Genomic DNA, 15,355 nt, shown 5'->3' on the forward strand with positions numbered 1-15,355 from the left:
TCTTCATGTAAGTAATCAACTCAGGAAGTTTCATTATGATAACTCTTTTTTAAATTTTGTATGGGGAAAATAACAAAATGTGTGATAACCATGAAAAAGCTGCTCCTGTGGAGAGGTTATTATATATTTATTTACTCGTATTGACCCTATGAACAATTTAATATATGTATGGTTTTGCCCACTCTTTCGATAATGAAATCTTGTCTGGCTCATGGACTAATAGGTAGGAAAGGAAACTACTAATCACCAGAATTCTGCTCCTGAGTGATGACATCTGGCTGCACAGTCTTCCGCCTAGCCTTCCCCTTCTGCGGAACAGTCTTCCTCTGAACCTGTTCAGAGGAAGAGGAAGCCTTCCTCTGAGTCTGAAGAGGGCCCTCCACGAGCTCCACAGTCATCTGCTGAGCAGTGTTGTCCAGCTGCAAAGGGCCGTCGCAGGGTACCAGTGTCAGCATCTCATTAAGCTGAGATTGAGACAAGCCACTCACTGTGGCTTCCAGCTGAACAAACAAATAAATTGTCAACTCAAATATGTCATAAAAACTATATATATTTTATACATATATTATATATATATATATAAATATTTTAAATGTTTTATACATATTTTATATACACACACACACACACACACACACACACACACACATGATATATGTACATACACACAGAACACACATGACAACAGTATTTTCCATTTACTAGATAAGATAGATTAATCATCTTTGTCTGCCTGTTCTGACAAATTTAACTTTCTCTCTGTTATCAGCTACACAACATCATGTGTATCAACTTGGGGCTGCTGACTGATCTAAATGGGGTCATCCCTATGTTCCCTGGGTTCAATGTTCCCCCACTAAGGTTAGGGTTAGGTTTAGGTTCAGGGTTAGGTAGGCGGGGAACATAGAACCAGGGGAACATAGACACGCTCCCATGTAAATTACCTCTTGATCTGGAACCCCACATTCTTGTTCCTCAATGTCTGGAGCTCCTGTCCACTCACTGCCTACATTTGAGGACGTTTTCCTGCTCTCTACAACTGGGTCCATGAAACTCATTACTGTGGAGTACTTCCATTTCACTGGACTTCCTCCAGCAGACCCACTTTTCTTCCTATCTTTTTCATTTTTTTTAGCTCTTCTGTGCTGATCACAGAGGATTTTCCATTTCCTCCGACAATCCTCCTCTAAAGAGAATTAATAATAGAAAACATGCAATAATAGAAAACATGCATTGTACACTACACGTGTGTGTGTTTGTTTACTTTAGTGCACTCAAGAGAGGATCTCCTCACGTCTGCAACAGTGGTGCAAAATGTACTATTTTTTTGTACTTAAGTAAAAGTATCAATACTGCAATGTAGAAATACTCTGTTACAAGTAAAAGTCCAGAATTCAAAATGTACTTGAGTAAAAGTACCAAAAGTATAAGTAGGCCTACTCATTATGCAGAAGGTCCCGTTTCACAAGTTTTCAAATGTATACAAATATTTTGAAAATAGCTGATCTACAAGCTCACAATGCGTTGCATGGCGACGCATTGTGAGCTTGTAGATCTGCTATTTTCAAATGGCCGAAATGTATATAGGGCTGATGTGGTTACAGTATGTTTTGTAATAATAATCTAAATCTACAAAGTAACTAGTAACTAGTTGTCAAATAATTGTAGTGGAGTAAAAGTACATTTGTCTCCGATGAAGTGGAGTAGCAGTAAAAACACTGAAATTGGAAGTAAAAGTACCGAAAAAAAGTACGGTACTTAAAATGAGTAAATGTACTTAGTTACTTTACACCACTGCCCAGTAAAGTACAAGCAGAGGTTAGGAGACCCTCGCTTGTTTTTAACTTAACCATAACTACAATAAACAATGATTATTTTACTCAATACCTGTCTTTCAACGTGCAAATGCTGTCAATTTTGTCACCAATAAGTTGTGTGTTAAAAAGTCGAGTGAGTTTGCTAGAAGCTAACGCTAGCATAGCATAGCTACCCAAAATAAACAGACAGAGCTGCCATTGTGAGTTTAAAATGTCCATACCTGGTACTCCCGTAATTTCCTGGACTTTTCTCCACGCTGCATCCTTCTTGTCTATCTTTCTGTACATATAAAGAGTTTTATTCCATATTACTGGATGTTGGCTGATGGCGAAGATCAGTTCGTCCTCCTGTCCCATTGTGTTTGTAAACTCTTCTGGCTTGAAAAAAGCGGGGGGGTGAAAAAAATAAAAACCGAATGTATTTGATTGGTTCTCGCTTCACTGCGTCATCGGAGCTCCAGCTGTAGTTTTGCTGCTTTGTATCTGGAAGTTGAACCCAGCTCAACTTGAGTTTGTTGCTTTGTATCTTTGTCGCTAGAGCTACAGCTACAAACGTCGGATGTATCTTTGTCTCTCCATGTCGCTGGTTTCCATTGAAAATGAATGGTAGAGTGTATCTTTTAATCTGCCCGTGTGAACGCACCATCAGGCTGAGGAGCAGACTGTTCACATGTCACACTCATTGCGTCAGACTCAGACATAAAGAAGACACACTGGCTTATTACTAGCCAAGTCAGAGATGACAGGGATTGTCTCTCTACTCTGCTCGAAATGCTTCCGAGGTGTTCTAATGTTTCCAGGACGTTACCTTTTCTTTTACACCTCCTCCAGTAACCACTCCTCCCACTTAGAAAAAAAAAGAAAAAAAAGTAGCACACCTGTATGGGAGGTGGGGCAATGGTCGCTGGTAGGCTACTACTGTATGTACAGTAGGCTACAGCAGTGGTGGTAAAAGTACTCACAATACTGCAATGTGTGTTACAAGTAAAAGTCCTGAATTCTAAATTTACATGAGTAAAAGTACAGAAGTATTGGTATCAAAAGTAGAAAGAACTCATTATGCAGAATGTCCCATTTCACAAGTTTTCAAATGTATACAAATCTTTTGAAAATAGCAGATCTACAAGCTCACAATGCATCACGATGCGACGCACTGTGAGCTTGTAAATCAGCTATTTTAAAATGGCCGAAATGTGTATACTGTAGGGCTGAAGTGGTTACTGTATATTTTGTAATAATAAACAAAATCTACAAAGTAACTAAAGTTTTCAAATAATTGTAGTGGAGTAAAATTACAATATTTGCCTCTGAGATGTAGTGGAGTAGAAGTAAAGTAAAGTACTGAAAACTGTCAATACTCCAGTAAAGTAAAAAATACCTAAAAATGTTACTTAAGTGCAGTACTTGTGTAGATGTACTTAGTTACTTTACACCTCTGTGTATTGCCATCTGCACCCAATGGGAATATTCTCTATTGCCTACACCAGTGGTTCTCAAACCTCGAAGGCCGCGACCCCCAAAAATAATTATATTTGAACTGGGACCCCCCCCGACTTGGAATTGTAGGAGTTAAGGCATTACATTTTGTTCCACAGATAAATATTGTGAAAATGTAGAGCAGCTTATTTTCACAATATTTATCTACGTAACTATACCTTTCAATCCGGGAACCCCTTTTGGGGTTGTTGTTGCTATGTACAGTATATACAACATGCATGTTTTGTAATTTTTGAATAAATATTTGAAGTTTTTCAGAAAACTTAGGTCAGGATTTAGAAGGCGCTTGTAGAATCGGCCTCAGATCTAAATGGGTTAAGAATGTCTTAAAAGTCCTTAAATTGTCATTTTAGAAATGTGCAACATAGAGTATAAGTATACTGTACACTCATACTGAATGTTGGTTTTACTATTGAGTGAGAAAACAATGTTGCACATTAAGCACATCATCCAGGGACCCCCAAAATCATTTGGGGACCCCCATGGGGGTCTCGACCCACAGTTTGAGAACCACTGGCCTACACGGTCCTGGCTGGGAGTCTGCATAGTGTCTAATGTCACTCATGAAATGTGAATACGAGGAAGTAGGCTACAATATTACTTGAGAACTAAACATGACTCAACTAAGCAATCAAGTGTTTGTCACCCTGATTCCAGTCAACAATTTAATACACATTCATTAATAAGCACCCTGTTTGAAATAATCTACTGAATAAGGAAATGGTTCATTGTTATGAAAAGGAAAAGCTGGGAGCTTTGTCATACAATTCTTCTTCTCAAGTGCTGATAACTCTTAACAAGAAAATGTGTATTGAAAAACATTCAGTGAGTGATCAGGCAAGTAAACCACAAAGACGACAGAGTCACAGGTTGTGAATGATAAATTATCTTTATTGCAAAAAGAGCTCATTCAGAGAAAAAAAATGGACCTGGTTGGAAAATGCTTCTTCTGTGATGGTGTGTGTTGTGTGAATGTAAGTGTGTATCACTGAGATGTAGCCATGATGCTGGATACACCTAGAGAGCACAAAACACAAATGGAGAAGGAGATCAGTGACAGTTAAAGTAGGTGAATTAACAGGGATTCGTCATTCAATATTAAGTCAGTGAACAACAATGGTGACACACACACGTACACCCTCCCGAGTAAAATATGAAAACCACGCAACCCTTCATCTCCTTAAACTCACTCTCAAAGTCGATCTTCTCCACAATATTCTTGGGTTTGACGCTATCTTCCTGGTTGCAGATGAAGATCTGTCCTTCCTCGTTCTCTGTCCAGCCGTACTTGCTCATCCACGTCTTCACCTGGGTGTCTGGTAAAAGGGGAAGAGAGTGGACTCATGATTGGGAGGTCAACGGTTCTAATTCCCTGCATTGATGGTAATCCTAGTGTTCGTGGTTATTATCAGCTCCTGTACGGTTTCCGATTACACAATATGACTAAAATCTCTCTATGGTTTAAAGGGATATTTTATACTTTCAAAAAAACTTTGGGTCATTTTATCGTTTACACAGGCTTTTGTGAGCCCCCCAGACCGTTTTTAAGTTGCTCGATTCAGTCTTTAGATATTTGATATTCATTTTATCAGACACGCCCCCTTCCTATACAAACCCATTATAACTTCAAACTCCATTTTTAACATGTTAGATTTATCAAAAACACCCTTCCTTGGTTCTGGTGACTCACCCTGCCCTCCTAATACGCGAGGGGGCCGTGTTTTTTTTATTGCTTTTTTCATTTATTTTATTTAATTTTTTTATTGTATTTAATTTTTTTCATTTTCCAAAAAAAAAATTTAAAAAAAAGAAAAAAGTTAAAGTCGAATATATTATAATGGGTTTGTATAGGAAGGGGGCGTGTCTGATTAAATGAATATCAAATATCTAAATACTAAATTATGCAACTTAAAAACGGTCTGGGGGGTTCACAAAAGCCTGTGTAGACGATAAAATGACCCAAAGTTTTTTTGAAAGTGAAATATCCCTTTAAGGCCAAAATATATCTCTGACATGCTTTTACATTATTGTACCATCTCAGCTTGTCTGGGACCGGTCTACTCAACAGTACCCAGAGTTTATTTAAAAAAAACAAAAATCATGTTGAGGCAGCGTTTTGTCATGTCACACATGGATCAAACTTACAGAAAATGTGAGGCTTGTGCCAACTGACTTTGAAATCCAAAAACAAAGCCAAAAACATTCATGCCTTCTTTAAAACATTTTGATGCCTAATGACACATTTTAAGGTGTATTGTTGGTCCTGATGGAGTATGGTCTTGTGTAGAGGTTAGTACCTTCACTGAGTGAGTTACCTGCCAGAGCCATAGCACAATTGACTAGAGACCAAAGGGAACCCTCATCCCCTTTGGTGCGTGGGTTTAAGTCCCATGTGTTGTTCCATTATGCTTTTATGCATTTTAATGCCTTGTATAAAGCGATGTGAATTAACTTTGTATATGAAACGTGCTCTACAAATACACTTGCTCTGGACAGGACAAGTAAACAAGGAGCTCTTAGTTAACCTAAGTAAAGTCTAGATGCCCTTGAGCAAAAGAACATGATCCCCATCAAATGCCCGAGAGCAGCTGCTCCGCTAGCAACACCATTAATCTGTGGTTGCATAAGCCAAGTCTCAGTGAATATGAGTTTAGACTAGAGCTTTGTATTAACATGATGTAATGTTTTGATGAAAAACTAAAATAATAAGCATTACATACGTATAATATTTGCATTACGTACGTATAATATTTGCGACCAACCACTAGGTGTAGTGAGCAAATATGGGCTTTTTATACAACTTCAGGTCCAAGTTCTTACCGAGAGGGTCTCCCAGCATCTCAGCCAGTAACCGATGTTCAATGTTCTGGTAGGTGATGCCTACTACATGGCAGATGACTGGAGAGATAGATAAAAAAAAGTACATGGAGGCATTATATTAATATCATATCGATATTGTGATAAGAGACAAGTTATAAGGGTTGAGCGACATGTCAAAATATTCCTATCGGCCACCAACACCCCTAATATCGGCCATTACAGCGTGCTTTGCGTCGTAAAGCATCGTTAAGTGTTGCACTTACGTAACATCGAAAGTGTCGTTTGACACTGCAATTGTTGGTTCAGAAGCAAATTTAGTCTTTCTACCTTCATGCAGCTCTCTCACTGCCCTCTTGTTTTTTTCTTTTTAATTTAGAGTAGCCAATTATTTTATACACCGCTCGACAAAGCCGGATGCACCACGCTGGATTTTAACCCACAACCTCCGTGGTGGTGGGCAGTGACTTTACCACTGCGCCACCCGAGTGCTTTGCCCTCTTGTTGACCGAAACTTGTATACAACAAAGAATTGCAAAAACAGATAACTTCCATTTGGATACTCTTTTGCAGCATCAATCGATAGGACAGCAACCGCTAAAGATGACTTAATAGTGATGAAGTCATTGCAGTTATCACTGCCCCGTTTAAAGCCTGGTCGGAAATCAGTGCAACAAGAACATGCATAATATGCACGCTCTATGGAATTGATTCGCATTTCGCGCATGCATTACATTTGCTAAATAAAATGACAAAAATCGCCTAAAACAATGCCCAACTAGAAAAAGTGCTCCTCGGAGCACAGGTCTCCGCCAGGTCAGGTAGGCTATAGTGGCCTCCTGGTGGCACTATAATAGGCCAACGTGAAAAGGGTGCCATTTCTTCTTAGGCCTTGCACGACAATCGGACACTGACTGCATTCATGATTTGAGGCATTTTGTTAAAAACATTTGTTTCGCTAAATTAGACCAGCTGGTGGCACTATAACAGGCCAATATTAAAAGGGTGGCATTTGTTCCTCAACATAGTGTGAATATGAGTGCAAAGTTTGACCGCAATCGGACGGGGCGTTCATGATTTGCGGAATTTTGTTCAAAACAAGCCAACAATGCAAACTTTAGATGTCAATCTTAGCCAATCAGTATGGAATATGAAAAATCTAACACATCTGTCGTGATCGCATGACTATAGAGATCATGTGTACCGATTTGCGTGAATTTTTTATAAAATTGGAAGGAGTAGTATAAAATAATGTGTTTTACATAAGTCGGCCTCCTGGTGGCGCTATAAAAGGCAGATGTGAAAAATGCGGGGCAAAGGTTTTTCCTTGACCTCTAGGGAGTGTGCATACAAAGTTTTACACAGATCGGTGCAGTTATAGGTAAAAAGACGAATCGGCCTGTTATAGCGCCACCATGAGGCTGATTTGAAAAATGGTAGTTCTTCCTCAGCCTAATGGGAATGTGCGTGCAAAATTTCACGGAAATTGCATGCTGTGTTCATGATTTGAGGCATTTTGTTCAAAACGGAGCACTCCTGCAAACTTTGGAAGACATTTTTAGCCAATCAGGATGGAATATGAGAAATCCAAAAGACCTGTTTCGTTTAATGACTATAGAGATACTGTGTACCGATTTGCGTGATTTTTGGACAAAATCTGTAGGAGTACTGTCAACAAATATGTTTTGCACAAATCAGCCTCCTGGTGGCGCTATAAATGGCCCATGAGAAGAATTTGGGGCAGAGGTTCTGAATTGGCATCCAGGGAGTGTGTGTGCACAGTTTCGCTGCGATCAAGACAACGGTGCCGGAGATTAGCTGGTCACAGACGGACGGACGGACGGACGGACGGACACACAGGGGGAAAAACATACTCTCCCGCCATGCCTTTCGGCCTGGCGGAGACAATAAAAACAACCAAGGATTGGACTCATTCAATTGCTGATGCCTACTATACAATATCGTAATATCATGATATGGCATAAGTGTTGTCTTTTCCTGGTTTTAATAAAGAAAAAAATGAAAAATAAAATAAATTGTGTGTCATCGTATTAAGGTTGAAATGTGTTCTAATTTGAGGACAGCAGGTATTAGGCAATTTTTTGTCACATCACTACAACAAATCTGGAATTTTGTCAGTAAATAAATACTTGATCCAGTGCTTGTACTCACACTTGCGTACTGAGTCCTCAAAGCCAGTGATGCTATCGATGAGCTCTCTGTTCTCCTCAAGACTTGTCTGTCACAAGCACAAGGACACAGAGATGAGGAAAGCTTTGTAAAGGAAGTTGAAGCATGAAAGAGCAGAGGGAGGTCAGATCATAGGAGACACAAAAGGGGCCAATTATATTCAGAGCAGGAACTCAACAACCATGAGTTCTGCTATTCTGTTATTGTAAATTTGGGGCAGCCAAAGTTGAATCGGTAGAGTGGCTGTCTGGGAATCGGAGGGTCACCAGTTCAACTCTCAGCTCGCCCAGTCTATGAGTTGAAGTGTCCCTGAGCAAGGCATTTAAGCCCTAATTGCTCCCCAGGTGCTGCATTAACCCATTAAGACCCGAGGCCGATTCTACAAATGTGTTTTAAATCCTAACAGTTTTCTGAAAAACCTATGTTGCTATATCAGTGGTGCTCAACCGTTTTCATGTCAAATTATATGTACTCTGGTACACTGAGATGGACCACCATCTCAAAATATTTTGTTCCAGGGACCCACACAAGCAAAGATGTGAGTAAAATATTTTCACACATTTTCAGGGTTTTCCAAAAATAGCAGATCTACAAGCTCATAGCGCGGCACGAAGTGACGCACTATGAGCTTGTAGATCTGCTATTTTTGAGCAGCCAAAGTATAAAATGACACAAATGCTTTCCCGGTTTTAATGGGTCAATAGCGTCCACGGCTCCTAACAGTTAGGATGGGTAAATAAATGAGTGTCATACGTACCCAGAAGCTCTGGAAGTGGCAGGTCTCCAGCAGGTTCCCGAGGTAGAGGATCTGCCTGATGGGGCGTTCCTCTTGCTGCGACACTGTAGTCAAGGAAATGGCCCCGACCCCAAGACAGACCCCACTTCAAATATGCATCCCCCCACACACACACACACACACACATATTCCTCCGTCGATACACTTGAAAGTTGGGAGAACAATCTACTGACTTACGATCATTCCCTAACCAGTAAACCTAAACCTCACCTGTACATGGGCCAAAAGTGACTGGCTTGTTACTTAGATCATCAATTTTAAACAAACAAACGTAACTTTACAAACAGCAGATCTACGATCTAAGAACAAGTCACCAACCACTCAGACTGAGAGAGAATAACCATCAATGTCCATTGATTCAGAATACTATTCTACAAAATGTCTTCTAAATCCTAACAGTTTTTTGAAAAAAAACTGTATGTTGCTATGTCAGTGGTTCTCAAACTTTTTCATGTCCACGACCCCTATCTCAAAAAATGTTTGGTCCAGGGACCCCGAGAAGCACAGATTTAAGTTACAAATGTTCGCTTTAAAAACATGCATATTCAAAGATTTGCACACATTTTCACGATTTTTCAGATAGCAGATCTACAAGCTCATAGCACTCAGTGCCCCGCTACAAGCTTGTAGATCTGCTATTTTTGAATAGCCAAAGTGCAAAATAATGCTTTTTTTTTTTAGCTCAAATCAAAGAATGACACAGATGCGTCCAAACCCAAACAGCAGACTGCAGTTCCAGTGCAACACTCACAGGCAGACTGGTGCTGTACCAGTACCAGAAGGATACGTGTGTCTGGTCAATCATACACTTGCACAGAGTGAAGTCGGTGTGGGGCAGGTTGGTCAGGGCCTTCAGAAGAACTATTGATGTCACATTGACCTGGAAATAGGCTGGGTTGAACTGGTACCTGCAAAGACATCAACACTGAAGGTTATTTTTTTGTTGAGGGATGGAAACTTAACACCACGGGTTAAGTTTTATAACGAAACAATGATTTGCAATACAAACTATGCTTGGTATCGTACCAAAATGGTTGGTTTTGGGGAACAGTGGAATTCTACCGACATTGTATTAAAAACTGGTAGTAGAACCACACCGTTTGCTGATATTAACCCATTAAGACCTGAGGCGATTCTTAAAAATGTTTTCTAAATCCTAACAGTTTTTTGAAAAAAAATCTAAAAAAAAAGGTTTAAAGATTTTTCAAAAATAGCAGATCTACAAGCTCATAGCGCTGCACTCTGTGCCGCGCTATGAGCTTGTATATCTGCTATTTTTGAATAGCCAAAGAAACCTAAAGTGACACAGATGCGTTCCAGGTCTAAATGGGTTAAAGGCATAAACTTAAATTTAAAAAAAAAATTAAACCTAGACGAATGGAATGTTAAGGTCATTCTAAAATGTGTGAATAAAAGGTTAACGTGGCTTAATGTACAGTACCAAAACAGTAACAACCAAAGGGTCTCACACCTTACTGACCATAAACACAGTGTACTACAAAATGAATGAACAAAACACCTCAGGATAAAACTAGCCTTGGGCCAAGACTATCATAGATTTATTTGATCAAGTCTGACATTTGCTTTCGTATCTGATAAGCAAATGTCAGACTCGATAAAATACATTAATGGTAGTCTTGATCCAAGGCTAAGATTTTTTTTTTAAAGTAAGCTTTTTTCCCCACTCTATTTAAATATATAGGAATGGCTCAAAGTACCAAAACAATAAACAAAAAGGTAATGACAACAGTCTACTACCACATCGGTAGGCAGGGCATTGACATAATTACACATTTCTATATATTATTTAAAAAGGGAAGCTAATTGGCTACCAGACTCACAGCTTGAGAACAGCCAAGTTAGCCTCCAGGTCATAAGCATTCTCTTTAGCTTGCGTCTCCACATAGCGCTCCAGTGTAGCCAGGTTTTCTGGGTTGTACCTGGGAAAAGAGATGATGTTTTGTTTGTTCAACGGTACGCATTAACACAACGCACTAACACAATAATTAAAGGTAGTGTAAGTGATTTGCAAAGTTTCAAATAATTGCAAAATGGGTATATGTTCTGATAGTACTCGTTACTATAGGGTGTCCTGTCCATGTAAGGAGTCTCCATGTCTCTCCAGCTCTTTATAAAACAGAAAATGTATTTTGTAGTTTTTTTTTTTTTTTTTTTAGTTTCATTTCCAATTTTATCCAACCAGGACAGAGAACTCAATCAGGACACAGATTAAACAAGTGAAATTGGAAGTGATGACACTAAGAAATGAGCATGCAAAATTTGAACTGAAAACTATACAAACTAGACGCGTCGCAATTCAGGGCAATTGCAAAGTGTGGTTGCGCCGACGCCGGTCGGGACTAGAGGAATACGCTGGGAGGAATATCGTCGGAGGCTGCGCCAATTACATTGTCACGTCACTCCTGAGATCACTTGCGTTTCATTTTGAGAGGATTGATCCCCCCAAAAATCATGTTTTTGCATCAAACGGTTACGTTTTGCACAGTTGTGGCGCCCCCTATGGGTCAAAGTGGAAATGCTTTTGGGGATTCGTTGAGTAAACCACCCTCGACATGTGATTCAAATTTGGGATCGATTGGACGTTTCGTTCGTGATTTTTGGCATTTTTGGTAAAACGGGCTCCTCCCGCTAACTTTGGAAGCCAATTACGGACGAACGGTAAGGACTATCAAAATGCCGTTTGGATAGGTTTATCGCATGGGTCCATAGATGACCTCTACCGATTTGTGTGAGATTTGGACAAAATTTGTAGGAAAAGGAGCAAAAAGTGTGTTTTGAAGAAAATTCAAAATGGCGGAAAATCTATCCAGACGCAAATGGGCGTGGCCTATATGGGGAGATGCGTAGTGACCCAAGGAATCCAGGGGAAAAGGTTTTTTGATTTTACGACCTACGGTTCAAGAGTTATAGGCCAAAACGTAAAGGGCACTGTTATAGCGCCACCATGTGGCCGATTAGTGTAATTCTTTTTTCAATAATTTCGGACTAAATTATGAACCTCCCCTCCAAATGTGGTAACTCTAGCTCTTACGGTTTCTGAGAAAAAAATACTTGAATTTTAGTTTTTTCACTTTTACATTAAAGCGGATGGGGAAATTTAATGCACTAATAAATCAATATCAATTAAACTATTCAACCAATCTCTTAGCAAAATACAAGCGCACGATTCCAGGTCAAGACGGTCATTTTGACATATGGCACTAAATTGGGGAATAAAAACTGTGGGAGGAGATGCGGTTCAAAGTATTGTTTATCCGGAATGAGAATAAAGTGTCCCTAGAACTATAGTCTGGTTGCCCTGTTAGGGCAACCACACTAATTAAGCTTAAAAATGGGTACTTTCTCCTGATTGGCTGAGATTTTGACACCTACCGAAAAATGTATTTTCTGTTTATTAAAGAGCTGGAGAGACAGGGAGACATCTGTTACTGAAAAAAACACTCTATAGCAATGATTACTATCAGAATATAGTATTTTAACCTTTTAAAAAAATACTTTTTGTTTTAACCAAAAAATATCACTTACCCTACCTTTAACAACACTGGTAAAGTAATTGACAAGGGAATGTTGGTACTCAAAATCGGAGAGGCACAGCTGTCAAAGGGATGATAACACTTAACTTCAACAGTAGATGACAGCAGTGGTGGAAAGTAACTGTACTTTTCAATTTTGAGGTATTTTTTTATTCAAGGTTGTACTTTGCTACATCTTGTGTAGAGGTACATAAGAGTAAAACTTATTTTGGTTTGGCTTCCTGAAGTATTTACTGAAGTATTTCCAAAATTCGGTACTTTTACTCCACTACATCTGAGAGGAAAACATTGTACTTTTACTCCACAAAAATTATATGAAAGGTTTAGTTACTAGTTACTTTGTAGATTTGGTTTATTATTACAAAACACACTATTCACTTCAGCCCTATATATAAATATATAAATATATATGGGCCATTTGAAAATAGCAGATCTACAAGCTCACAATGTGAGAGCTTGTAGATCGCCTATTTTAAAAATATGTTTTATACATTTTGAACTTGTGAAATGGAACACTCTGCACAATGAGTACATTTACTTTTGGTACTTTAAGTACATTTTGATACCAATACGTTTGTACTTTTAGTTACACAAGCACATTTTGAATTCCAGACTTTTACTTGCAACAGTATTTTTAAATTGCAGTATTGATGCTTTTTCTTAAGTAAAAAAAAAATCAAGTACTTCTTCCATCTGTGGATGACAGACACATCAGAAGCTGGCTGTGGTTGTTAGCAGACTTGACAGAATACTATTGTTTGCTTAAAAAAAACACACATACCAAACAGCTCGTATGCTAGATCTTTGATGCTCATCGTCATCATCCCCAGCAGCGTATACTATTCACATCACTGAGGACTGGAGGATAGAACTAAGCTAGCATTACTCCATTAGCTTAGTAGCTGCTAGTTAGCGAGCTAGGAAGCTAACCCGGGGTATCAGTCAGTTTCCCAGGCATCTTACCTGTCGATGCCACGTAAGAGCTTCCCTACGTTGGCCCTCATCTGCTCGAACGGCGAGGCCATTTGATCCAGAGTTGCTGTTGGTCTTTGTGATGAAATTAGGAGAGAAATCCACACGTGGACCTGAGAGCATGAGAGACACAGAGAAAGGAGCAGACGGAAGGAGATACTGCTCGGAACGGAAGGAACGACATGACGACAAAACACCGGACAGGAAAGTAGACGGACCGATTAAATGTGAGGACGCTCATCATCTGTATTTTATATATATATATATATATATATATATATATATATATATATATATATATATATATATATATATATATATATATATATATATATATATATATATATATATATATATATATATATATATATATATATATATATGTATATACACACACACACACACACACACACACACACACACACACACACACACACACACACACACACACACACACACAGTGGTGTAAAGTAACTAAGTTCTAAGTACATTTACTCAAGTACTCTTAAGTACAATTTACTGGAGTATTTCCAATTGTCTATACTTTTGCTTCTACTCCACTACATCTCAGAGGCAAATATTGTACTTTTACTCCACTACAATTATTAAATAAAAACTTGTGTGTGTGTGTGTGTGTGTGTGTGTGTGTGTGTGTGTGTGTGTGTGTGTGTGTGTGTGTGTGTGTGTGTGTGTGTGTGTGCGTGCGTGCGTGCGTGTAGGGACCACCATCTCAAAATATTTTGTTCCAGGGACCCCCACAAGCAAAGATGTGAGTAAAATATTTTCACTTTATATATTCAAATATTTTTCTCTGGGTTGCCAACACCCAGAGATTGAAATAAGGGACACATCCTGGGCGCCGCGCGGCAGAACATTTGTTTGGGTGTCAAAACCCCCGAAATGCATAGAAAACTATGCTGTGTTATATACCTATAACACAATACAAACACAATGGTCTTACACCTGCATTAGGCTACTACATCACACTTACTGTAGTCTCTCAAGAACAGATTCATAGCAAGTGGAAAACAACAGAGGGCGCTGTTTTTCCTTTTTATTTGACGATGGGTTCCCAGATTGCACTTACTGTAATATGGTTGTAAGAAGTTCTATTCAGACCATAATCACAAGGAAATGAAAAGCAAGCTTCAGCCATACACCAGATACGTATTGTGTATGTATGTATGTATGTATGTATGTATGTATGTATGTATGTATGTATGTATGTATGTTTTGCAGTTTGACATTGGCAGTTGTTTGCAAAATATGAAAAAGTTAATAATAAAAGTATATTTTGGAAAGGGGTATGAAATAAGTAGGCTGTACATTATTTGAACCTCCAAAATGTACCCTTCAACTTATTGCCATAATGACATCCACATGTTTTATACTTTTATAGCAATTGTTCAAATGAGGCCTTAAATGTGAAATGTTCTACAAGCTGCAAGCATGTTCAAATCGGATACAGGATATGTGGGCACTAGGGACATCTGGGCACCTCGATGTACAATTGGCTATTTTGTTCAAAATGTTAAAAGATTAAATATTTGAAAAGTGGTATTAAGTAATGTAAAGCATACATGATGTGAACATGCACGGTACATCATTATTTGACAGCAGCCATCCTTGCCCCAACCATAACTAGTGAATCCTTATTACTGTGTCATGGAGTGATCCGTATGTTCTGTCCTTCATTCCACCGGAGTCTGTAT

The 15,355-nt window shown here is 38.9% G+C and overlaps 3 protein-coding genes across 5 annotated transcripts in view; all 3 read right to left on the bottom strand.

The window, feature by feature from the left end:
- LOC308086028 (uncharacterized protein) overlaps positions 1-2,178 on the bottom strand; it is a 3,647-nt gene extending 1,469 nt beyond the window's left edge. Inside the window, exons 1-2 of the mRNA XM_080429348.1 lie at positions 2,039-2,178; positions 248-500 (exon numbers count right to left, since the gene is read on the bottom strand). Coding sequence (XP_080285474.1) covers positions 248-500; positions 2,039-2,080 — 295 coding nt within the window. The 5' untranslated portion in view covers positions 2,081-2,178. The remainder of the gene's footprint in view (positions 1-247; positions 501-2,038) is intronic.
- The window catches only part of LOC308086152 (calpain-9), a 41,262-nt gene extending 38,659 nt beyond the window's left edge, over positions 1-2,603 (bottom strand). For both annotated transcript variants that reach the window (XM_080429572.1, XM_080429571.1), the window contains exon 1: positions 2,461-2,603. In XM_080429572.1, coding sequence (XP_080285698.1) covers positions 2,461-2,518 — 58 coding nt within the window. In that variant the 5' untranslated portion in view covers positions 2,519-2,603. The remainder of the gene's footprint in view (positions 1-2,460) is intronic.
- A 1,581-nt stretch (positions 2,604-4,184) lies between these two features.
- eif3k (eukaryotic translation initiation factor 3, subunit K) lies at positions 4,185-13,807 on the bottom strand. Of its 2 annotated transcripts, none has more exons than XM_080428180.1 (8): positions 13,635-13,807; positions 10,959-11,057; positions 9,905-10,025; positions 9,079-9,153; positions 8,304-8,370; positions 6,135-6,212; positions 4,505-4,630; positions 4,185-4,331 (listed from the first exon to the last, which is right to left on the bottom strand). In XM_080428180.1, exons 1-8 carry the CDS (start codon positions 13,694-13,696, stop codon positions 4,300-4,302), a joined length of 660 nt encoding a protein of 219 aa, XP_080284306.1. In that variant the 5' UTR covers positions 13,697-13,807; the 3' UTR covers positions 4,185-4,299. The 2 variants fall into 2 exon arrangements, with proteins under 2 accessions (XP_080284306.1, XP_080284305.1); XM_080428179.1 differs by having other exon boundaries at positions 9,079-9,156.
- Between the last annotated feature and the right edge of the window lie 1,548 nt (positions 13,808-15,355).

Source organism: Gymnoscopelus braueri, assembly GCF_963280865.1.
Source record: "Gymnoscopelus braueri genome assembly, chromosome: 5".
NCBI classification, from domain to species: Eukaryota; Metazoa; Chordata; class Actinopteri; order Myctophiformes; family Myctophidae; genus Gymnoscopelus; species Gymnoscopelus braueri.